The 26,401-nt window shown below is 41.0% G+C and overlaps 2 protein-coding genes across 5 annotated transcripts; one reads left to right on the forward strand and one right to left on the reverse strand.

Moving 5' to 3' along the window:
* Window positions 1-106: 106 nt before the first annotated feature.
* Window positions 107-7,325, forward strand: slc5a11 (solute carrier family 5 member 11). The gene is made up of 16 exons (XM_079642604.1): window positions 107-586; window positions 1,363-1,509; window positions 1,831-1,902; window positions 2,021-2,125; window positions 2,238-2,297; window positions 2,392-2,496; window positions 2,625-2,730; window positions 2,826-2,906; window positions 2,991-3,196; window positions 3,866-4,001; window positions 4,146-4,253; window positions 4,348-4,498; window positions 5,194-5,362; window positions 5,975-6,190; window positions 6,673-6,856; window positions 6,945-7,325. The coding sequence occupies exons 2-16, from the start codon at window positions 1,363-1,365 to the stop codon at window positions 7,175-7,177; spliced, it is 2,079 nt and encodes a 692-aa protein (XP_079498730.1). The 5' UTR covers window positions 107-586; the 3' UTR covers window positions 7,178-7,325.
* Window positions 7,326-7,620: 295 nt separating this feature from the next.
* arhgap17b (Rho GTPase activating protein 17b) lies at window positions 7,621-25,003 on the reverse strand. Of its 4 annotated transcripts, none has more exons than XM_079642599.1 (20): window positions 24,830-25,003; window positions 20,365-20,469; window positions 19,903-19,979; window positions 19,624-19,735; window positions 18,379-18,455; window positions 18,083-18,185; window positions 17,613-17,681; window positions 17,364-17,445; window positions 16,721-16,848; window positions 14,781-14,892; window positions 14,610-14,691; window positions 14,368-14,448; window positions 13,852-13,965; window positions 13,662-13,753; window positions 12,862-13,000; window positions 11,759-12,037; window positions 11,085-11,206; window positions 10,592-11,002; window positions 9,473-9,510; window positions 8,829-8,926 (listed from the first exon to the last, which is right to left on the reverse strand). In XM_079642599.1, exons 1-19 carry the CDS (start codon window positions 24,986-24,988, stop codon window positions 9,503-9,505), a joined length of 2,352 nt encoding a protein of 783 aa, XP_079498725.1. In that variant the 5' UTR covers window positions 24,989-25,003; the 3' UTR covers window positions 8,829-8,926; window positions 9,473-9,502. The 4 variants fall into 4 exon arrangements, with proteins under 4 accessions (XP_079498723.1, XP_079498726.1, XP_079498725.1 ...); XM_079642598.1 differs by having other exon boundaries at window positions 8,835-8,926; window positions 9,467-9,510; XM_079642597.1 differs by lacking the exon at window positions 9,473-9,510 and having other exon boundaries at window positions 7,621-8,926.
* Between the last annotated feature and the right edge of the window lie 1,398 nt (window positions 25,004-26,401).

Genomic DNA, 26,401 nt, shown 5'->3' on the forward strand with positions numbered 1-26,401 from the left:
TAAAACACTATGGAAATAAGGTAATTTTTACAGCAGAATAATACTAAAAGTACTATTGATAGGGACAAGTGGAATCACATCAATGGCTTCACATACACTAGTGTTTTTACATATCCTGCAAATGTTACGCAGTAAACACATCATCATTATCTTTATAACAGCTGCTGACTCATCTGCTATTGCTCGCAGTGTATCTGTCCTGCTGCGGAAACAACTCAGCTAAACATTTCTTTTTGTGAAATAAGCTTGTACACAAACACACTCACAGTTAGTATGCTCTTACCTTGTTTTAATATAATGTCTTCTTTGTAAATTGCATGAATTTAAAATGTTTAAAACAGTAATCCTTTAGCGTTCCCATTATCATCAGCGGAAGCAGCCTTTATTACTCTGTTACTAGCAATAATCATTTACATTTTAACTAAACCCTGTCGTATACAAAGTTAAAGTGGAGTTTGATCTTTTGGCAACCACAAGGATACTTGACAAGCATGACATTCCCGGTATCATGTCATTTGTGACATGCTGTTTTTGTTTGGACCAGTCAACTTAGCCCAAGGACACCCAGTGTGAGAACGTACTTAAGGTGAGTTTATTTACCAATTAATAACACAATACACAGCCTGAAGGTAGTAAGGGACTGAGTTGCAGGTTTGATTGATATCTGAATTTCTGTAAAATGTTACTACATTCATCAAATAAGATGGAAATGAGCGGCGTATTATTTAATATGTTTTGTATGTATTCAGTTGTATATGTAAGTCCCACAAGGTGCTTCACAGATCAAAGTGCAACACCACCAAGTGCAAACCGTGTAGTTTACAAGTCTAGAGTTAACCTTAAGCTTTGTTTCACTCGTCAGCACATGACAACAGTAGAGCAGGTTAAGAATCCATGTCTACAGTAATTGACATTCATATATTTGTCTTATAAGAAAACTCTGGCATTGTTGTTTAGATATGAACGATAACTCTCAGCTGGTCAGTGTTGGAAACATGGGATGAGATTTCCCTCATGTGATTGTTACTCCAATTAATAATGACTATTAAGAAATCACTTTAGGAATTTAATTGATGAGGGATAAAATCCACAGTCCTGATTCTGTTTAAAAATACATTCCAAAAGTTATTGTGACACTCACATGTCCTCACATTATGTTGAATAAAGTCATGTTTTGTACCTCAAACTTAGTCACATTAATTAATTAATTAATTAGTCACATTAATCCTACTTAACTTTGTTATTATACAGCTTTACTTATATCATGACTTTGGAAGCTATGTAACACTAACTAGTCTTACCACTGACTGCTGTAGGTGCTACAAAGCAGGAGACATCATTTGTTTATTTCTTTGACTTTAGATGCACTTTGACCTCAGAGAAGGCCGCCAAGCGACCAGCATGCCCCCGCCTCCCTCTCCTGCCCCAGGGCGCAGGACTTCCCTCGATACAGTGGATATCGTGGTGCTGGTCATCTACTTTCTGCTGATTCTGGCTGTTGGATTCTGGGTAATTACTGGTCTCTGTTTTAATTTGTTTACCGACCATTTTCACATAGTTATTCTGACTCAACAGTGACACATAAAATATTCAACATTGAGTGGATAAACAAGCCTTTCTCGAAGCAGACATTTGAATTTGTCATAGTAGGAGAAAGTGTTGCTGTTAACACGACGACTTGATGCAGCACTTGATATCCTATCATTCTTTTTATATGTAGTAAATATCCTATAAAATAGTTCAGGGATCATGATGTCTATTAAGAAGCTATGAATCAACATTTCTTCTGCAATTGTATCTTTAAGAGGTTTCTTGTTTTCTTCAAACCAGTCGATGTTGAGGACAAAGCGCAGCACGGTGAAAGGATACTTCCTGGCTGGGAAGAACATGACCTGGTGGCCTGTGAGTCAAACACACACTTCTATCTATCCCCTGTGCATGTTAGCCCTTTAAAAGTTTGATGGAGGCAAAAATGTTCTGCACTTCAAAGTAGGATACTGACTCTGGTATCTATATTTAGGTGGGTGCCTCGCTGTTTGCCAGTAACATTGGCAGTGGACATTTCATCGGCCTGGCAGGGTCAGGGGCTGCAGCAGGAATTGGGGCTATTGCATATGAGTGGAATGTAAGAGGTCAATGTATGCTTTTAAGAGTTCAATACAAGACAAATTGTGACATGAAATATAAAACGTAGTTGCTGGTTTTAAGTGTAAAGAGTTTCTGTTTGGTGTGGACAGGGTATGCTGATGGTGCTGCTGCTGGGATGGCTCTTTCTCCCCATTTATATCGCCTCTGGGGTAAGGGCGTCTAAACCTAAACGATTACACACATGTATGATACATTTAAAATATTCCTTTATAGATAATCATCTTTTCACTTTTTTATCTCCAGGTGGTGACCATGCCAGAATATTTGCAGAAGCGTTTTGGCGGTAGAAGAACACAGATATTTTTAACTGTCCTGTGTTTATTTATTTACATCTTTACAAAGATATCGGTAAAAAACAAATTCACAACAATATGTTACTGTTCCTATGCTGTAACAAATACCTTTATATTTGTGTGTGCATTTGAAAGCGGTAGAACTTTGTATATTGTTTGTCTCTGTTTTCTATTTCCTGTCAGGTGGACATGTATGCCGGTGCTCTCTTCATTCAGCTCGCCTTACAATGGAACATCTACATCGCTGTGGTGCTGCTGCTTTCAATTACTGCTCTCTACACTGTTGCAGGTGACCTTTCTCCCTCTGCGCCTCTTTGCTTAGACATTCGACATAAACGTGCATTTACTGTTTGTTCTGTGTGTCGCTGGCTGTTGTTTCCCCAGGTGGTCTAGCTGCAGTTATCTACACAGATGCTGCTCAAACTGTTATAATGCTGGCTGGAGGGCTCACCCTCATGGTCTTCAGTAAGTCAGATCTGACTGCATCAAACCTTCCCATCACCAGCAGTTTGTTTCCAGTTTATTTGACCCTGTTTTTCCTCTGTTAAGGCTTTGCGGAGGTTGGAGGCTGGGATGCTCTGATGAGCAAATACCCCAACGCCATCCCCTCGGTACGCGTGCCAAACTCAACCTGTGGCATCCCTCGAGATGACGCCTTCCACATATTCAGAGACCCGGTGAACTCTGACCTGCCTTGGCCCGGGATCATCATCGGCATGTCCATCCCCTCCATGTGGTACTGGTGTTCTGACCAGGTACTGTAATAAATATAAACGTTTTAGTGTAGCACTTTTTTCTTAATAATTGAGAGCTGATTAAAGAATGGGGAATTAGTCGTGCAGTGAAAAAGCCTTTAATTTAAACTATCATAATGCTGGCACACCTGACCACTAAGGGAAGGAGTGGTAGACATGATAGAGCCCAGAGTTGTCAAAATTGCTTTAAAAACATTCAATTTATTTGAGTGTCTCAATGTCTTTTAACTATGAAAGACGAAAATGTTATTCAGCCCCTTTACATCTTGTTTATGCTGTGTACAAAATTCCTCTGAAGTTTAGCGTGAAAGCGCCTTCATCTGAAAACCTTCATCTGAAAACCCCCATCTTGATGATTTGGAATATTTTGCTCTTTAGAGAGGTTAAACATCCCTTTGAAATATCAGAGTGATAATCTCCCAACCAGCCGAAATCTGAGACATCAGAAGACACGTGACATTTTAATGAGCATTTCCTGCCTTTAAGTACAGCACATAAAACCTTTACCCTTGATACCTGCCAGGCGCAATAATATCTGCAAGCTATGAGATTCTTATCTGTCTGATAAAATAGACCTCCATTAAAATCTACATACATACTGCGGTATCTCTTCATTATCAACCATCTATCCCTGTGAGGTAACTTAGGGTAACTTTGATTTATTCGCAGGTTATTGTGCAGCGGTCCTTGGCTGCTAAGACCCTCACCCATGCGAAAGGTGGCTCATTAATGGCGGCTTACTTAAAGATTCTGCCTTTCTTTGTTATCATGCTGCCGGGCATGATCAGCAGGATACTTTACACAGGTACAGTGTGACATGTATGTTTTTGATTCATCAAGCCAGCAACTGGAATAATGTACTTGGAATATGCTTAATGAACAACCTTAAATTACGAATGTTAAATAGTGATTAATGTTATAAATTGTATTAATATCTCTTCAAAACTAGATGATGTGGCGTGTGCAGACCCTGAGTTGTGTAAAGAGATTTGTGATAACCCAGTGGGATGCTCAGACACCGCCTATGCCAGACTGGTGATGGAGCTGCTGCCTACTGGTGAAACTGCTTTCCTCCGTACACCACCTATACTGTCTTTGACTCGCTTTAAACTATAGTCTCTTTTGCCAGTCACTCTGTTTTTCTCTCCCAGGCCTGCGAGGTCTCATGATGGCAGTAATGATCGCTGCCCTCATGTCCTCTCTGACCTCCGTCTTCAACAGCGCCAGCACCATTTTCACCATGGATCTCTGGAAGACTTTCCGAACCCGTGCATCTGAGTGGGAACTTATGATTGTGGGAAGGTATGTGACCACCTGGGGATAAGCAGGCATAACCCCAAACATTACCTGGTTGCAGCTTGTATGCTTTACAATTCAGTACATAGCCTGCAGTTACAGCATTTTTTATCTAGAAAGTTAAACATTTTCAGCTTTTCCACCAACGTTTAAGGCAGAGGTTAAAAGTTTATACATCATGAATAATATGTCATCCCACTAAAACCACATATGTAATTATAATTCATTTGGGATTAAATCACCAAACTGCATATTAGATCATTATATTCTTCTGTCATGCTTAGCCAAAAACATAATCCGTGTTTCCGACTAGATTTCTACTGTAATGACTCAGATTTTCCTTTCCAGTACACACACACACACACACACACACACACACACACACACACACACACACACACACACACACACACACACACACACACACACACACACACACACACACACACACACACACACACACACACACACACACACACACACACACACACACACACACACACACACACACACACACACACACACACACACACACACACACACAGTTCTCCATTACTTTACAAGCTGTATTGTGATCAACTGCCATAGCATGTCTTTGAACTTCTGTATTTGGCGTTGAAAACAGATGGTGTGTGTGTGTGTGTGTGTGTGTGTGTGTGTGTGTGTGTGTGTGTGTGTGTGTGTGTGTGTGTGTGTTACAGGTTGTTCGTGCTCGTGCTGGTGGTGGTGTCTGTGCTGTGGATTCCTGTCATCCAGGCCAGTCAGGGGGGGCAGCTTTTTATCTACATCCAGTCCATCAGCACCTACCTGCAGCCTCCAGTGTCCATCATCTTCCTCACAGGCTGCTTCTGGAAGAGGACCAATGAGAAGGTGAGGTGCTGCAGCCTCGGGTTGTGTCTGTTCGCAGCTGTGACTGATTATTAGACGGATTGAATATACATATATACAAATAATAGTATATTAAGAATCCCTTGTAAAACCCACCATGTCACGGTTGAACTAGACAATTAAAAGGATTACCAAAACACATTGAGATGGCACAATAACACAATCGGCTTAGCTCTGAAAGCGGCATACTCAAAGCTTATGTTTTAATGCAGGCATGGTCATATTCATTATACCTAATTGTCTTGATGTGTTACAAAACACCAGCACACCAGTAATTATGTATTTAATGTAGCATTATTAAATGCTAACTGTCGCATTGCATTAAGCAAAACCTCATTTGGACAGCCATGTCCTCTCTGTAGGACATATAAAACACAACATAACTGTCGGGGAACAAGACAAATACTGCAGAAGAGATCCTGCATGTTAGAGCATACATAGACTGTATTCTAATATATAATCGTGGTGTTATTGGATTATGAAAGATTCACTAAAACAACTGTGGCTAATTACTGTGTTGTATTCATAGTCTAAATATTAAGGTTATCTTGCTAGAAATTGACACTTCTCTTCCTCTCTCCCTTCATACATCAGGGTGCATTCTGGGGCCTGGTTATTGGCCTGGTGGTGGGCTGCATCCGCATGTTGTTGGACTTCATTTACCCTGCGCCCCAGTGCTTCGAGGAGGACGACAGGCCTGCGGTGTTGAAATACGTCCACTACCTGTACTTCTCCATGTTGCTGTCCTTCATCACGCTGTTTGTGGTGGTTGTAATCAGCCTGGCTACAGAGGAGCCTAAACCAGAGCAGGTGGAAAAAACGGAATCACATCTACATTTCAGTTATAAGGCTGTTTCATGTGTTTTTCTGTCTTTAATATATTTGTATAGTTCTGTTTGGATGTAGAAATAGTCTTGTATTCATTGTAAGCAAGCCAATGTCTTTAGAGTTTACATTTTACATTAAATGTTTTTGTTTGCAACTAAAAATAATGACTAACATAAATTGCATTTCTCTCCATATGAACATGCTCTACACTGCAGTGCCACTAGGGGTCAATAACACCATAGGGAAACGTACGATACTAGTTTTCAGGGCACCGATTTAAAACTTCGACCAAATGGATGATCATTTGGGTCCTTTGGAAAAGTATGTCTGCCTATTTTAGCTTTAAATCACACAGACTTAATAGTAAAAACAGCTTAGGGTGCTGGATAAACATGTACTACTAAGAGAGTAATTTGTTTCTCTTACATTTTTGTAACTTTTCCATGTTTCTTTTTAAATAACAGATTACTCGCCTGACCTGGTTTACAAGGTTTGACCCAGTGGAGCCCAAAGAGCCCAAAGAGCAGGTGTTCACAGTGGAGGACAGCACTATGACTTCAGAGGTGAACAGCAGTCCGACAAATGGCATGGGAGTCACAGGAAATGAGCCGGAGAACAGCAATGGAAAAGCATGTCATCACAGGAATGGTGGGTTTCCCATTTGTCTATTAATTTAGCTGTAGATCACATCTTCTCCACTATTCAGTGTTTTCTCTCTCCCTCCTGAACTTTCCAGACTCTTCATCCTCCGTGTCCAGCGTCCAGAGAACGTCTAAGATTATGTCTGCCTTCTTCTGGCTGTGTGGGTTGGAGAGGAGGAAGCGAGGCGATGATGCTCCTGCGATGCCTCCTCCACTTGAAGAGGCTATCTGTTCTCTGGAGGAAAAGCCACTGCTACGAAGCATTGTTAACGTCAACCTGCTCATTTGCCTCTCTGTAACTTTCTTCATCATCGGCTACTGGGCTTGACAGACAGGTTGTGACACTCAATGGACACCTAGTGTTTTGGGTTGGTTAAAAGTTGTGTATAGATTATTTTTTTTCAAAGAATGAGAAGAAATTCCACTTTTTTGTTGTCCTTAAACTGACTGTAAACATAAATATGTCCATACAGTGATGCTTTTTCCCTTCTTTAAAAGACAAAGGTGCTTGCTTTACTTCCCACACATTTGTGGCATGATTTTACTACATTGACGTTAGAGACTAGGTTTTATTGTGCCGACATAATGTCATATATCTTAAGATAAACGCTTTATTTTCATTGACTATGTGAATGAATGAATTACAGCCAAAGAAAATCAAACTATTATGGCTGATGCAAGCAAAGTCTTTTTCACGCTTTTAATCCACCTTTGTTTTAAGGAACAATTACAGTTGGACAAAATGAAAAATAACTGATGAGCCCGCAACACTTTAAAATGTTGAACACCTTTAATTATAAAGAGTAATGATGCATTGTAGGATGCATTATGTGCAGAAAAGCCATCATTAAAATGCTTAGAAGAAGTAAAAGAGCTGAAAATCATCCTATCAAGGTAAGATTGTCAGCCATGGTGAAAATTATACACAAAGAAATAATCGGCTGTATTTGGTCTTAGCTTTGAGCGTAAATTGGAGTGATCAGTTACAAGCTATGTATTGAAAACATGCATCACATCAATCTGTTAAAAAAATCCCTTTTAATGATAAAAAATATACTCATTGAGCTTTAAACCCATTTTAAAAACTTGGTCAATCCGGTCATTTGGAATAGAGTTATATTCAAATAGAAAACAAAAAGTAAAATCCTACCCCACTGGATTATTACAATTACAAAAATGACAGCATATTTGCTGTGGAGAGGATACCATTGAAAGACAATTTGTTTTTATATTGCACAAAACATTTGGTCATTAACGACCATAAACAGAGGCTGGGCAGCTCTACATTTTCATTATATTTCCATTGGTCCATATTTATTTCTTTGGTTCTTTACACTGGTATGTTTAATGGAGACCTGAGGTGTGTGAAAATGATTAAAAAGCCTCTGGAGCTTGACAAATTGGAAACTGATAAATAGATCATTGGCAATGACTGGCTCACACTACAATCTCTCCCCACAACTACGCTAACTAAAATAAAATATTCTTGACTACTGTATGTTGTGCTAGAGCGAGGTTCTCAATGTTTTATCTGAAAACATTCATAGCATTCAACTTTAAGTTGTAAAAAAAGAGTGAAGAGAAAGCTTAGCACCCTTTCAGTTTAGCTGCTACAGTATGCGTTTATATTTATAAGTATAAATTGAGGCTTGACGCTATTGCTCAGCAGTCCAATCTTAAAATACCCTTCAGTTTAAACGAAAGGAGCGCTTGATATGCAATGTACTAGCTGAACAGGCGTTTTGTGGTTCTGGTTTGAGCAAAAGAGAAGAAAAGGCAGCTGTTTTTACATGAGTGGAGCATGACGAGCTGGGGTAACCAATGAGTTCAGTTACCTTTCTGATATTTTATTCTAAACATTAACATCTTTTACACGGACCAGCTGAGTGAGAGAGAATTTGGATGACAGCGATCCCTCTTTATCTTCACAGAGCTGTGTACTCTGTCTGGAACTGAGGGTCTGGTTGCGGCACTGGGGTGGGGGCGGGCTCTTGACCAGCAGAGCTCTCCCCTGGTTGGTCCGCAATCACCTCAGGGATGAAGGCTCGTCCAATCCCCTTTAGGGAAAGGTTTCCGTCTATACAGGACATTTAAGGGGACAAATAAATCAGGTTAGAAATGTTTTGAACTTGAGCTAAAGCTATGAACCAAACGTGTAATGGCAACACACGGTTAAACACTGGGGCGCGCACACAACACCTTCTCACACAAAGTAAGACACCAAGGACCGATCTTTCTATCAAGTCAATATTGCAATTACAGTGCCAGTCAAGTCATGTTTTTAGAGGTAGGGACAGTATCCTTGGTGTGTTAATCATTAAATGCGACATTTTTCACATAGATCTGTTTAAGAAAATACAGATACAGCAGCAACACCAACAAGTATTACTTTAAAGTCTGTGTGTTAGTATTTTTAAGAGGGAGTTAGTTCAAACAGAAAACTGTTAGCAGGGGATGGCGTGGAAATGTAAAAGTGTGTTAATAATGCTGGACAGCAGGGTGAGTGAGACAAATGCATACTAATATACATGAAAATATGTATACAGTATTTGCACAGCAACACACACATGCAGTGGACACAGACAAAGGCTAGCACGTCAGCCAATCAGATCCTTACCATTACCTGCCTTGCAAAGCTCATCTGACCAGCAGCTCAGACATCTGTAATATTTACACATTTCCTGTCATGCATCAGATCACCACAGTTATATTTAGGTGTGAAGCTCTATGACAGTGAAACCAAAAGCCAGAGAGCTAATTACAGCAACGGCCTGAGAGGAAGCTGAAATCACTCATTACTGAAGAAAGTGCCAGCAGATCATCAGAAGGTGATTTCAGCCGTTGCAATGCTAATACAGAAGAAGAAATCATAATTACGAATGTTAAACATCGCTAAATATGTTTACCTGTTGATGAAATATGCATCTAAAATGTGTGTAATAGAAAAAACTGCAAAAGGTGCTCACTCCCCAACAGTACATTTGGTAGATTAAAATGGAGGAATGTAAACAAGTATTTACTCAAGTACTGTACTGAAGTATAATTTTGAGGTACTTTAGTCAATTCACATTTCTGTTAATTAAGGGATTCAGGAAACAATATTGTACCTTTTACTTCAATTAATTTAACAACGAGTGACTTAAAACATATTATTTAAAATTCCAAACAAGATTAATAATAATGACAAACGCCTTACAGTTTATCAACAGTATATAAAGCAATAGGTAAGCTGCACCTCAAAGTTACAGTAACAACATTAAAAGGGTCTTGAACAATAAAGGAATATGATACTAATAGAATCCTGTCACATAATGGGTTTATTTACTTTTGATAACTAAAATTGCATTTGCTGCTAACAGGTGCTTTCTTTCACTTACTGTAAGTGGCATTTTGAATACAAAACGTTCCCTTGTTAAAAATAATGGTTTGTCTTACTGCTTTTAGTATAGTAAACAAACGTCTCTGATCACCTCGGCACTACACAATTAGCCAGATCGAAAAATCCATGTGCCATTTGAAATTGGAAAAAACGTCATCATACGCTACACATGTTGGGCACACACACAGACATGCTTCTTCTACCAACATTCTAGTTACAGTACAACTACCCTTTCTTGATTTCTTTATAAAAAAAAATCGATGTCTTAAATTTTTTTTTTATGTATTGCTGGCACACAGTTTATTTTATAATCTTGTATAAAAATTATATTAAAACACAATTTGTAAGGCACAGATTGCTTACCTGTTATGACCTTGGAGGCAGAGCCAAAGATGCCATCCGCGTCATTCGCTGCAGGTTGTGGGGGCGGCGGCATGTTGGGTCGGGGGCGTGGCTTGGGTGCCGGCCTGGAGGGGCGAGGGAGGGACCCAGAGTGGTGGAAGGAATGCTGGTTGGAGTGCGGCCCTTCATGATGTGGACTGTCAGGGGGGGTGGGAGTTCTGGGGGGAGAGGGCTCCGACTCCCCCTGTGCCTGGTGGGCTGGAGGAGGCTGTGGGGGCGGGTGGCTCGGGGCGTGGATAGGGCTTTCTTTGACGGTGTGGCGTCTGGGGGCGATGGGTGGATGATGAGTGGAGCTGGATGTCTGTGTGTTGCTGAGCTGGGAGAGGAAGGGGCTGAATTGTTTTGGTGGGGCGGGGGCCTGCTTCTTGGTGCCTTCAGATGAAAACATAATTATTATATGATATTAATTACATTGATGATAATAAATAATCAGAATTGGAGTGTATCATCTCACCTCTTCGAACCATGTGCGGACTAGGCCCCCTGGATCCACCCTGGGAATGAGGGGTGCCTACTGAGAGATGGACCGAACCATTCCACTGGGGAGGGGGGGTGGACATGAGCTCACGGGCTGGGCTGTGGGAATACAATAAACCCAAATGTTAGTCATTCAACACATATTCTGTAATTTAACAGATTTTAACAAGCAAGTGCTGCAAGCACTCATGCATGCTACACAGAAAACATATTTCACTCAAAAGCTAATTTCATTGGGTAAGGGTTATCAGACGGGGAACAATAGACAAACATCATAAACACGATTTTCTTTGTGAGTGTTACATGCAGAAATCAGACATTGCCTCAAAATACTCAGTCAGACAAGCAGGCAGGCAAAAAGGGAATCTTTAAAACAGACTGGTCGATCATAACAACAAGCAGAATGGAGGATCAAATGTGCCTGTAATCAAAGCAACACATGATTGTTGTTGCAATACATTCTTAAATTGTTAACAATGAAGCCAAATTTAAAAGAAAAGGTTGACATGGTTTTTCTCATTTTTAATTTGAGTAAAAACTCAAAGACCAATCCAACACATGAAAAACATAAAAGGACGGGGGGTTCTCCGGATTGGCTGATTGGCTGCGAGCAGACGATGGAGTAATGTTGCTACGCTCGCTTCTCCTTACCTGCTTTCCTCTGCGCTGAGCTGGGCTACAACCTGAGGCTGCACTGTAGCTACCTGGAGCCCACCACCAACACCACCACCACTACTAGCACCACTTAGGCGGGGCTGCTCAGCCTCTGCAGCCGAGGACAGGTGCTGGGGCGGGGGCTCAGGCTGGGCAGGACCCCCGGCTTCCAGAGGAGGCAGTGGGGGGTAGAAGGTGGGTGAGGTTAGCTGTGGCTGCTTTCTAAATACAGTGCCGGCTCTACGTGGAGTGGGCTCCGGCTGTTTGTTAACAGTGCTAGGGAGGGGGGAGAGGGGGAGAGGGGAGAGAGTTCAGGAGGGCAAACCACACGCCATCAGACAGAATGAAGGAGCAAAGGAGTGAGACAGAAAAACAGCGAAACCAGAGACAGACAGAGAGAGATGGTGCGGAAGACAGAAAGAGACGCCACTTCCTGAGTTCAATGAAACCAGTGCAGGAAGAACCCAATAAGGACATGAAACCGCATGACACTGACTTTTTAAATAGAACTTTTAACTGCGACATCTCTGCAGGGACAGAGGAGACAGATGCCGCACCGTACGAACAAAATGCAACAGAGGAAGCCCACACAAACATAAAACCAGCAACCTACAAGTGAGGCCTAAGCTTTAATTGGGAAACAAAGGAGATTACACAAAAGTACATAAGAGTAACACACAAGAAGTTAAGCTCTCGACAAAAAGTAATCCCAATAATACTGAAAAATATTCAAAATGGTTTGTGTGAAATAATTTTTCCATCATTTTCAGTACCAATCTTGAGGAAAACATAGCTGATAAGCCTTTGCTGAAATGACCTTAACATAACAAAAATTTGCAAAAAATCACAAAAACATTATTTGCTTCTTTTACTCATCATCAGTAGCTGGATTCATGGGAGCTACATTGGACTGTGGCACAGCTTTGAAGTCTAGACTGGGCAGATCTTCAGTGGGTGTTTCTGTGACTGTGATGGACTCGTTGGCCACTACATAGAGGGCTGACACAACAGGGCCCCGAGACTCCTGCCTGCTCGGTGTCTTGGGACGGGACGGGAGGGTGAGGGGCAGGCTGAGGCTGAGGTGGGGGCGAAGCAGGTACCTGTCTTTTCGGGGGGTGTGACTCTCCCCTTCCTGCCCCTGCAGGCTGCCGGGACGTTTCCTATCCAGGGCGGGCTCAGGGTCTGGGGTGGGTGGGTGGGTTGGCAAGGCGAACATGCCCGACACGTTGAAGTCCACCTCTAGAGGGCAGAAGATGGAAAGCAAATAGAGAAGATATGAGAAAAAACATGATAGCTAAAATGATCTTCTATTTCTTGTAATAATTTGGAATAGTAATGGGATGATCAACAATTATATTTTTAGCTTTTTTTGCAATTTAATAAACGGCTTGGAGATCATCCCACTCCTCCTTATACCTTGTAAACATCAGCTAACGTTAGCATTGTCCTTGGGCGTGTGTTGGCAAACGTTAGCATGCCTATATACACCCTCAAAGAGGCAGTACCACGGTGGTAGACTCAGAACCTCACCTTAGAGAACTTTCACTTCATTTAGTGATTTCCTAAATGTCCCAAAATGCTATTTACCAACATACTGAAGACAGCAAACACAAAGTAAGAGGACGATAGATTTTTTTTTGTTATACAACACATTTCTCACTTCTTTTTAGAACTTTTTAGAACTAGTAGAAAGAGAATTTTCTTCTGTAGATATATTAAATATATTTAGATAAAACATGATCTTTTTTTGTTTGGGCTGTCGGGCAGCTATTACTATACTACCAGACAACATTCAAGCATTGAAATCTGCCAATTGTTTTGTGTTTTTCAGTTTTCAAGGTAAGACAGAGAGAAGAATATGTCTGTTGCAAATTGTGAATACAAAAGACGGATGTTTTACCTTCAGGGAAGAACCAATCAGCATGCTGAATAATGGGCTCGATGATGGCGACCACATGGATAGATGTTGCTGCTGCCATCTCTGCCAGCGACCTAAACCACAGACAGACAAGGACAGACGGAAGCTTCATCAACCTCAGCTTCAATTTGTACTCGGACATGAAAATGAGGTAACAGTTCACAGTTCTTACCCCTCCATCTTTGCCCAGAGCAGGTTGGGCCCAAGGACAATGGCGATGTTGCTGGGAGTCATCTTATTAACGTCACTGTCCTGAGCCAGTTTAGCCAGAAACTTCACCAGATACCTGAAACAGAGATTTAAATTAATTAAGAAATCTCTAAGCTACTATACCTGGAATTTGGAGCCGCTTAACTTAGTATTTTGTCATTATTAATGTGTTCTATTTGAGGATATCGAAGGAGTCCTTCAATGGTAAAAAGTGTACCAGTATTTTACAAAAAGAAACAATACAAATAAGAGAGAACTTAAAACCATTTTGTGTAAAATTGAAAATATGTTCTATTTTATTTTCACATTTGTAACCGTACAACTATATCTCGAGACCCCAGGTTGCGAATCATTATTTAAAGTAATGAAATGACTCATTCAACAAGTTGAAATGTGAAGCATCACTTTTGAAAGTGAAAAACAGAACAGAGATCACCTCCATACTTTCAGTCATGCTGTTGTTGCAAGATACTCTTACCTGAGGTTTGCCTTGTGAGTCTTTGGCAAATGGTCACATGCCACCCATAGAGCCTGAAGTCTCTTGTCTGAGTCGGGCACACTTAAACACATAAGAAATATATTTGTTACACAAGTAGCCCACCAGAATATCTCAAGCAAGCTGTAAGCAAACACTGATTCACGTGTGTATTCAACACCTATCAGCAAAGGGTGAGTTTGTTTACAGGATATTAAAAGAGCCATATCTATGGGTCTTCTTACTTTGACGCCTGTGTCCACTCATCGTACAGGCCAAAAGTCATTAGAGGTTCAGGAAGTTCCCTGAGGTAGGACTTCAGGGCTCCTGTGTAATAAGAGAAGAGTTATGAGAAAATAATATGGGCCAGATGCCAGATGGTTTGACTTTTTGTGGATTTGTATAAGAGGTTGTACCGGCGACAGCGTGGGGATCGGAGTAGAACTCCTCGAGCTGCGAGGTGGAGCAGTCCAGTGCCGCTTTTAGCTTCTTCAGTTTTGACGCCCCGGCAGCTATTCTAAACAGACCCTGCAAGGAAAATGTAGACAATTACTGACTACAAGTGACTGAAGAAGAAGATGAAGAATTGGGAGGGATGAAACCCTCTTTAATTGGTCACACATTCAGAGCACACAGCAGACATAGTGACATTTGTTCTCTGCATTTAACCCATCCTAGTACCAGGAGTCTAGCACTAGGAGCAGTGGGCAGCTATTGTACAGCGCCCGGGGAGCAATGGGAGTGAGGGGGGAAGAGGGGTGTCCGGTGCCTTGCTCAAGGGCACCACGGCAGGGCAGGAGGTGAACTGGGACCTCTCCAAGTAGCAATCCACACTCCATATTTTAGGTCTGGTCGGGGACTTGAACCGGCGACCCTACAGCTCCCAGTCCAAGCCCCTACTGACTGAGCCACTGCCGTAGAGGTCTCTGCATTTGACCCATCCTAGTGTTAGGAGCAGTGGGCTGCCATTATGTACGGTGCCTTGCTCAGGGACACCTCGGTAGCACTTGAGCCTCATCCCAATACCCCTCCTCGACTCCTCTCTTCCCCTCCTCCCCTCCTCCGGGACTTGACCCGGAAATCGATCAAGACACGCCATTTTGAAGGACGTGCCAATAGCTGAAATGCACACGGAGGAGTCGAGGAGGGGTGAGGGAGGAGGGGTGAGGGAGGAGACGAGAGGGAGGAGACGAAAGGGAAGATACACGCGAGCAGACTACGCGGAAGTGTTTTCACTACTCGCGTATAAAAGCCCCGCCCCCACCTTCACAGCTGGTCCATTTCAACAGAGGAAAACCGACAACTGGAAGATGAGTGGAAAAGCGTCACCTAAATGTATAAGTGCTCACAGCTCCGTGGGAATTATTATGTGCAATTCATTTCTAAAAGGCTTTCACATTACTATAATTATATTTTTATTTAAATGTAGGATACATTTTAAACCAAAACAGAACACAAAAGCAGACCAACCATCATACATTGAATTCCTTGACGAACAAGAGAAAGATTAATTCATTTAAATAAATATTTAACAACATGGGCCGGTTATTCAGTTAAGCCCGATGAGAGGGGATACAGCTGTGTGCACATGTCATCATTAACAGACGTCGTTTAAAAGTGACGTTTGAGTGAACGAGGACATCCCAATTAATACCTGAGGACTCCTCTGTCCTCGCGTCACCTCCCCGTGTCTGTCGCTCGCATCTTACGGAGGCGGAGCTAAGACGCAAGGAAGGGAAGCGAGTGAGGGAAAGGAGGAGTCGAGGAGGGGTATTGGGATGAGGCTTTGGTCTTTCCGGGACTTGAACTGGTGATCTTCCAGTTGCCAAGCCAAGTCCCTATGGACTTCGCCACCACCGACTGTTTACAATCCTAAAATGTAAGAAGTGAGTCTAGGTTGGTTCAGGAAAGGAGAAGTAAGGCAAACCACGTGTCATTCCACTACATGACTGAGAGTCTAGTTGAATTGTTTAGGGTAACAATAGAGATGCGGCTCTTTCGGGATGAGTAGTTAGAAATATAGCAAGAGTTTTGTTTCTGTTAATAGCAACGTCCTCCTTAGAGAGTCTAGTTTATGGTTACATTTGATGAGTGAACATTCTAATGCACAACATATGCCTGCACACACAAATAGGCAGTGCGTATTCCCACAGCCTCAAGGCTAACTTAACTGACCACAAGTTGGCCACATATATTTCCAGACAGTATGTGCCATCACTTCTGAAGAGCATCTCCTTCCAGCTCCAACTGAGTGGAGAGATTAAGGTCTATGTGGAGATATTTATGTTCCAATTATTTTTAAATGTACCTTAATCTTTGCCCTATTTTTCTCCTAAGCTTTCGCCATCACTCATACCTCCTCCTTCATGCCGGTCTCCAGAAGCATCATGACGCAGGCCTCGAGGGGCAGAGCGATCTCACGGCTGCTCCTCTTCAGGTGCTCCTCCAGCAGCGTGCCGAACGCCGGCTTTTCCATCCAGGAATCTAGGCAAGAGGTCAGTGCCTTTTAACTTATCTGAGTGTTGGACAGCATTTCTGTTCTGCGTCTGTCAACAGTTCTACTTTTTCTTAATGATCTCTCCTTTAATCTCTCAGCGTTGCTGTCTCATACATACTTCCCCTGTCTGAAGTCTTTATCATGCATATACCGTATGTTCAAGGTCAACAATGTTCTTTCTTTCAGAGAAAACAAGCCTGGGAAATGAAGTTTCTTCTTTAGACATTTACAGAATGTATAGACATTTACACACATTTTCCTCCTCTTTAGCTGGCTGTGTTTTGAATAATTCTATTTGCAATGTCAACCAAGACAGTTGCAACAAGCCATGACAAGCCAGTCTACATTTCTCAACAGCACAGAGCAACTTGTTTATTGTTCAAAATTAAGGACTTCAGCTGCCAGCTCTAACACCATATGAGGGTTTAATGAATAATGCATGCAAAGCTTATGTGTTTTTCTATTGTTTGCAAATGTAGTAAATGTCTGTTTTTCTGTTCACCTTGCTGTATTTGGATAGTCGGTATCGCTGCCTCCAGAGCTGCCAGAGACCTCCTGTGGTAATCTGCCTGGGCCTCTAATAACTGTTATGTATACAAAAACACAATCACAGGTCAAATAAACAAACCATTGGCATAATATAGTGAAGCAGACATTCAACAAAGCATACAGTTATAGTGGAATGGACCATATTTGCATCATATTTCCATTTCCGTTCTAGGTCATTTAAACTAAACTGAGGCACACCCACCATGACATAATAGCGTGCGTAATCTCCCTCTTTGGAGGCGAAGTTGTACAAGTCTGCAGAGAGCTGGTCCTGTAGGATGAGAAAGATAGATGTATTTCCATACATGGCAAACTTCATGGCAACCTAAAACCTTCTGCTTTACTTTGGACAGTAACTTTTCATTAAGACACAGATCAACTCCAGATGACAAAGCAATGACCTTTAATTACACGGTCTTAATATTGAGCATAGTGTGTTTGTTCCTATTACAAGGCTGCCTTTGTTTGCCAGTTCATAAGATATGATCCGAACCTGATGAAGAGGCCCTGACTGGAAAGTAAAGCTACTAGATTAAATGTGCATCTATTAAATACTTTAAATGATGCATAACGAAACCTCAGTCTTTGGCAAAGCAGGTTATGAAACAACCGCACAAATCCTATTTTGAGTCATACATAAAACATGGTGCATTATGAAAAGAGAAAAGTTACCTTGCATATTTCTACTTTGTTGAGAGCCTCGTCCATCTCGTCTTTGAGAGAATCGGCTTTAGCTGCCATAGCCTGGTTGTTAGACTTTGTTGCCTGGTACCACCTGGAGCAATAGTAATTATTTAGGCATTGAAGTGCATCAGATAATCACAAAACAAATATATTATACAGCAGTCACTTAAAATGTTTGTTATCCTAAATAGGCAAAAGTGTGCAATTCAAGAAAACATGTTAAAGTGATGTTGCTAAATTAGTTATTTTTTCAACCTCTATTTTAAGACTACAGGCCAGTTTACCTCGTCTTGCCAGAGTCATAATCCAGAACCAGCTTGGCAAGTTGTTTCCTTTGTTTTAGTATATTTGGAATCTCGACCTGTGGGAAAAGCAGAGGGGATTATGAGAACAGCATGACCACACATGCACTTGAGTCCAAATTGAGGATAACACCTTTCCTGTGAGAACATTTTGTCAATATGAATCACTGAGAACGGCAATATAACACAAAAAGATGCCAAAGGCCATGTTGAATTTGGCACATTCATGAGACACACGCACTGTGTACGAATCCGCTACAGGCTTACTGAGTGTTTCCATCAATAGTAAGTTGGCTTATATGCTAACCAAATGCTAACCCCTTGTGCCTCACTAGGGCCTTTTTAGGCTTTTATTTGTAAATTATTATGACTGGGTTATGCATTCGGCATACATTTTGTCAAGGGTATGAGTCATTGTCCCCCAATGTATTTTCCAGTTAAAGAAATTGTATAAATTAAGAAAGATGGGACTATATGAAGCAGAATGTGAATAAGTCTATGTACTCTGGTCCTACATTGCTAAATATTTTTGATGTCTTTGATGTGATGTCTGCTCTTTATTTGCAGGTCCCATTGTTATTGTTGTTGTTATTGTTATTATTGTTATTATTATTATGTGCCGCTTTCCACCTTCTTCTCCAGTAGGACTCAGATGAGGGTGTACTGTTATGTTTGGCTGTGAACATTTTTTTAATTTTTATTATGAAGGGCAGACCATCTATTTGTATTTATTTTGTTTTTTTTAGAAAGGGGCAGGTCATATAAGATTGTATTCTTCTCCCTGCTCCTTTTCGCTCAATGGTGTGTTTATAGAGACATGTTTTGTTGGCAATTACTGTACATTTGGTTATGTGTACCATGAGCGGGACAAATGCAAATGAAATGGTTGTTATTTAGAATAATTATTTAATAAACTACATAAAGTACAGGCACTCTGACACCTTAGAATACAAATGGCCCCATAAACAACCCAATAAAACCACAGTGTTTGATCCCACAGCCATTACATCATAAAAATGCAAGCTGTTTTTCAAAATATTAAAACAGCGGCATTTTGTCAACAAACTGGCATTTTAAAAGGCTAAAATTATGGAAATTATTGAATATTTGGAAGGGATTATCACTACTGAAGTTTGATAACAAATATAGTTTAGTGAAATTGACAGTGGAAAATGATGCATTAATAAATGGACCACTATAGTATGCAGAGAGGTTCAGTATTTTTACCTCAGCCAGCTGGTTGAGAGGTTCCAGGATGTCTTTCTCGATCTGAACTTCATGCTGCATCAGCTCAATCGCTAATCTGCTCTCAGCCTCTCCACACACATCCATCATCTTGCTGCTCACACACAGGAATGTACACAAATATTGCTGTTATCAATACTACCCAGTAAAACAATTTACATACTGCTTCTTTACATTCATTTTACTTAAAGATCACTTTTAATGTTGATTTTTGGTCATTTAATCAATGGAGTTTATTTTTGGGATAGACAAGCATCTCACCCAATCAGACCGTCGTCTCCAAGCTGACTGCCTCCCTCCTGCATGGCCTGGGACAGCGTTGTCAGGGGCAACTTTTTCTGAAGACAGACCAGCAAACAAAGTTAATTTAAAAAGTAAGTGGTGAGTAAGTGAGGTGATCAAATATTCAAAGTGTTCAGAAAATCTAAGATAAAGTTACAATACAACACTGATTTGTTAGGTTGTGTTTCGTTGTAAATGGGTGGTTGATGTAAGTCTGCTGTTCAGTGATAGTGAAGCGGGCAGGAGGCCAGCGCTGAATATTTGTCTCCTGAGTGCCTCTCATATCAATGTGTTGCATAAGAGGAGATGGTATGTGTTTCATAACACATGATAGCCAGTCTTTGCTAATACTTAATAATGGAGTCACAGTGATTCACCTTTATTCAATTTCAAAGTTGGGAGTTTGTCCTCAAAGTAAAGCTGCAGTTTAGAGAAACTTACATGTCTCTTCTCTGTGTCCGTGCCCGGCTGACCCTGCAGACATGACACCAGCCTCTTGTGTGTGTTGTGCGACACCAAGCGCACCAGCTCCAACCGCCTTTCGATCTGTTAGTACACAAAACTGTTAAGAAAACAGGGGAAAAAAAGACAATCCTACTTTGTGACTTTCCCAAAGCAACCCGTGTGAAAGCTACAAATCAAAACATTATCAGTTGTACCAGCGCACATCCATGACCAAACTTTCCATCCCGCTCTTGTTGTTGAAAGATGATGGAGGATGTCGGTGCTGTTTGTACAGCTCTGTTCTGCAGCGTGCTGTTACAACAGGCCGCACTGACAGCCAGATGGAAGGAATCATGGCAGATAAGTAACAGACTGACGGACTGTTTTCTTAACTGCGAACAGGGAAAGTTTTTTTTGTCTTCTTGACATATGAGGACTCCATGTGAAGATATTATCGGGGTTAACAGATTAATCATTCTGTCAGCAGGCCGGAGGGGATCTGATCTACTGGTTGTTGTACTTTATGATCCGTAAAGTACCATAGGGTGGTTACGCATGTTAAAGCCACTTATCTACAAATCATTTATGCTTTACCTGACCACAGCCCTTTTTCTGGAATGTGATTTAGATTTTGAGATTAATTGTCTACCTTACAGGCAGCCAGCAGTTTATTTCACTTATCCATCTTCTTAAATACTTTAAAAAAACATGTATTATGTATGGGTCTGTTTCGGCCAATCCAGCAATGTAAAAAACGTAAAATGTATGTAAAAAACTTCTATTTAAGTGAATTTATACTATTGTAAAAGATATGAGGATCTAATATTGCCCTGTTAATTGATTAGCAACATTGCCCACAATGGCCAAAAACTAAAATATGTTAGTGCTGTAGAGCACTCTATCAAAGTGTCCTAAAATCTAAAAATATTTAGGTTACAAATCAATCCCATAACATCAAAAACCTTGACATTGTTTTGAATTTTTGTAGCACAAAGAAGGCTTCGTTTTGGCATCAAAATGATATCAGAGCGTCCTTGAATCCACCACATGCGAGAGCGCTTAGTTTTATGACCATGTGACAATGACTCGGAAGTCTCAATCTGCTGTTTTATGTTTTCATACATTACTGAAATGAACTGAAGCCAGCGAGTTAATTGTGAAAATGATCAAATAACTATGGGTTCCTTTGGAAAATGGTCATTAGTAATGTTAAGTATACAACTACTTTATAAAACCTGCTAAAGCACACAATATACCAGTATGATCTTTAAAGCCAATTAACTCTGTAAGCGTTGCATGTTACAAATGTTATCACTTCCTCTTCCTGTTTCAGTATAAACATCCAACCGTCTCACATCTAAAAGCCCCTCCTCTGCTGTCTGATCCTCATCTTGGTCTCAGTCGTCTTCCTTTACTTTTATCCTCTCTAATTCTCTGTTCACTTCACAGCATGCCAGGCTCTCTCTCTCTCTCTCTCTCACTCACACACACTTTCCCCCCTCTCCTCCCTTTTCTCTCTCCACCCTCTTTCCTGCAGCTGTTGCTCAATGCCAGACCACAGCTGGATTTGGCTTCTTTGCCTGGATCCAATTGACTCGCTCACAATTCAGTTGATCCCGAGCTCTGATTAATGTATGGAAGTCTAGCTCTTTCTGGCAACGGCTATATTTTATCCAGTCCTCGAAAACTCTTGTGCCAAGAAGGAAAGGAAAAGGCCCGACGGACTTCAGTGCAGGCACAGACTGGATACAATGGGTTATTGCATAGTCTCTGCTGAGTTTTCCATGAGTATACTACAAAAGACCTTAGAAAAACAACATAATATCATGTTTTAAATTGGAGTCCGTTTTGCACCGCTTACATTTGAAATGTCTCAAAGTTGAAGCACCTTTCTCCATGTTGCTTTCTTGAACCCATTAAGTAATGATACACTAATGAAAAAAACGTTATGACTCATTACCATTTAAACATCCTCACATCTCAAGCGGCGAGCTTTATTAGGCCTCAGGGAGAAATTGAACTATGGAAATAAACACACAGAAACACTCTAAAAAACTAAAGTCAGAGTCGAGGACAGGAAAAGAAAGCAGGAAATCTCCCTGATCATAGGCACAGATGAGCACACATGATCCTTTCGCCTGCTTCTTAAGTTATGGAGCTGTCCAAAGGTTAACAGGACAGTAACTGCCATCTTTTCTTTTTCCAGACAGCAATGAAAAATGTGAACAAAGCGAGCTAAAGACCTCTGACCTGCCACAGCAAAAGAAAAAGTGGAACGTTTAGTGAGTCATGAGGAACTGGGAGGTCGGATAACATTTTGTTTTCTTGCTTGGAGCTACTTTGACAGAGTGGTTAGCTCGTTGACTGAGGATCTAGCTGGCTGACCTTGTTGGCAGGATGGCTAACTGTATGGCTAGATGACTGTAGAGCAGAAACAGGATATTCGAACAAAAGAGAATAGTTTGACATTTTTGGAAATACACTTACTTTCTCATTCATCTAGAGTTGGATGGAAACATTTGTATCCCTCTCATGGCAGTAAATATGAAGCTAAAGCCAACAGCAGGTTAGCTTAGCTTGGAAACAGCAAGCCTAGCCCTGTTTGAAGGTGAACAAATCTGCATCTCAGGGCCTCTAGCGCCTTAGCATCTTTTTCTTTTCTCATAGTCCAGCACATCACCCTCTTTAAAACCACAACGTTACAATTCTACCTCTTGTTTTTTGTGCTGATTAAACAAAACAGATATAACATAATCATTAGCTAGCAGTTTCCCCCTGTCTTTGTGCTAACCTAAGCTAACCAATTCCTGGCTCCTGTAACATATTTAGCATAAAGACATGAGTGGTATTGATTTGTTCCTCGTACTTGACGTAAGACTAAGCATATTTCCCAAAATGACTAATTCTTCCATCGACAGATCGACCCAGTGTTCTTACAGATAACAAAAATGAACTGTGTATTTGTAGGCTAAGCTCACTTGTCGGTAAACTGCTTTACATACAGTATCAGATATGAAAGTGTTCCAGTAAGCACAACAGAACATTGTGTTTCCTAAGTTTTAAGTAATTTAATACTGATCAATGGGACCATTTCCAGCCTCAACTGTATGAAAATCTCCTTAGCTCCCACCGAGGCAAGACGTGTCCAGGCAAGACAAATGCCTTAGCCAATGCAGAAGACTATGGAAAAAGCAGAAAAAAGACTACTACCACTCCATGGAAATCCGTGTCAAATTTCAAGTTGGACGGTACAGAGAAAGGGGTGTGGGAGCATGTTGGGGAGAGGGAAAGGAAAAACTATTATTTTCCCTGCTTAGGTTTGGAGAGATTAAAAACTTTCCCTGCTAGTGCGATTGATTTTAAATATCAATAATGATTTGTCAGTCTACGAAACAGTAAGCTACACTTTTTGACAACATGTCTGTAATCAGTTTGCAGATTCTGACTTGAAGCTTGAGCTGTTAGGCCCAAAAGACATCCAAGCCACTTCCACTATGCTGACCGCTTGACAGTCACATTCCTCACCGAGAGTTGCAGCTAAAGGAATGTCTAACGCAGCACAAAGCTCCTGTCGCTCATGACGAGGACCAAAGACGAGAGAACGCATTCTCTGAAAGGGCTGGGTCGGTCTGTGCGGTGCTCTTTTGGGACAATCGTGTAAACATACATTACTTAATTGAACTATACTGCTGTTAAGGCTGTCTGTCGTGATTACAGTAAAATATTGAGCTTCTTTAGCTTATCCAATAAAAAAAGTAGTGAGTTTGCTCACAACCAAGTGTTTGTGCTGAGTGTTGCTGTGTGTGTAAACCACACAGGGTTCATAGTTCCCTTCTACACGTCATAAAACTTCCATGACTTCACCTTCACTCTTCCTTTCACAAAAGCTTCTTTCGACATTCAACAACCTCTGTTTTTCAGTCTCTCCTGTTTTTCTTCAAACACTTTTCCTAGCAGTGATCTCACAGTTTCACTAGTAAGAATCCTCCCATCCCCCAACATACACAAACACACACGCACAAACACACACGCACGCATAGAACGTACATCCACTATGATTTCAAGATAACAGAACATTGCCAGGGTTCGCCTTGAGTGGAAAACCGTGAGGCACTTTTGCTTCAGTGGCAAACCCCTGAGCTGGCGAGGCATTCCTGAAGGTTTTATGCCGGCAGTTGTACTCCAAGACTGCAGAGAAACTTGGCCTTAACATGCTCAGGAATGATGACTTTAGCAGAGCCTGTGAGTAGAACTAGTGAGTCCTTTAATTACCCATGCATTTGACTGATTCTAAAAACACGAGATACACTAGAATGGTAAATGTTGCTTTTCAGTTGTATTTTACAATATGAGGCAACTGTTTGTTCCTAGAATACAGTCAACACTTTAACATGAGATACAGTTTGTGTCTAAAGAGCCCCCTGAGAGTTGATTTTAAAGAGAAGAAAGATGTCATATTTACATGTAGGAGGTCATCACTCAGCACCTCAGTTTTCTCAGCCCTGTTGAGGGAAACACAAACAAGGAAAAGATCAAACACTGACAACAAGAAATAAAAAGAAATAAAACACAGGCATTGAAAAACACACCCTCGACATACAGAGATAAGACAGAAAACCATGAACCCCCAAACAATGTAATGCAATCCCAGAAGAGACACATCTGTCTTTGGTAATGAATTTGAACTAAATGCTTAAAGAATATATAAACCGGTATTTACATTTCATTTCATTTAGCTGACGCTTTTATCCAAAGCAACTTACAATTACCAATTACAGGGACATTCTCCCTGGAGTAGCTAAGGACTAAGTGCCTTACTCAAGGGCACACAAGTGGTGGTGTTCCTGGCGGGATTTGAACTCACAACCTTCCGATCTTCAGCCCACCTCACTCATTTAAAAATGTCTCACTCACACACTTCCCACTTTCTTTTAAATAGACCACGAGAACTGTATTTTAATTTAGCAAGACATTACTTGCTCTTCAAACTCAGAGATCAACAGATGGCATAGACACCATCAAACTAAAGCAGAAGACTATTTCTGGCCCAACCTGTCTGCAGTTAGTGCCTGCAGCAAATTATAAAATCAACAAGATAATGTTGTCACACAGTAGACCTGCCTATGTGAAATACTGGGTATCATTTATGCACACATACTCAACATGTTTTCACGGATTCCTCTACCCTGTCCGAACACACACTTCCTCTTGTGTCATTGGTACCTTGTTTATTATGGCAACAGGAGAAGGTGTGTGTGTAGTTGTGTGGAGAAGGGTTGCCAAGTGGCATGTGGAGGTTTGAAACACACTGCAAATTATAGCAGAGTCTGCAGAAAACAGGATAGTGACATCACTCTGTAACGTTGATCAAACGCTAAAAAATAACCTCTGAAATAAAATGTGCTTCTTTATGTGACTTCAAATTTTTAAAACATATTTTACGTTTTTCATATTCTCGCTGAGCTAGTGAGACCAGCAAACAAGCAAATCGTTCATCCTGTCGATATCCAACAAATGCATTGACCTCCGATGTATAACCTCTACACACACAGACATCCCTGAACACTTCTCCCCTTCCTTTACCAGAGCAGGCCCACGGTATAGATTTAAATCTCACAGGGATCAATTAACCCTCTCCCAGACAGGAGCTAATACTGCTATAAATGACACCCTACGTATTCAGGCTTACCTCACTATGACTTAAACACAATTGGAAAACGCCTTTGGCTTCAGTCTGCAGAAAGGAGCTTGTACCATAACTACAAATCTTCTTTTCGACTGGTCACAGACTCTTATACATATTTTCCATCATGTATGATCATTGATTTCCTTTTTTTGGCACACAGTATAAGTTCTTGTATTCATACTGAGGATACACTTTTGGTGCACAAAGTGTAAAAGTGCCAGTTTTCCTTGGTCCTCTATGATAGTAAATATAAATTATTTGGGTTTTTGACTGTTGTTTATACAATGCAAGACATTTAAAGACGTCACATTTGGTTCTAAGATATTTTGATGCGTATTTTCTCCTTTT

The sequence above is a fragment of the Notothenia rossii genome (genome assembly GCF_949606895.1).
Source record: "Notothenia rossii genome assembly, chromosome: 8".
NCBI lineage: Eukaryota > Metazoa > Chordata > Actinopteri > Perciformes > Nototheniidae > Notothenia > Notothenia rossii.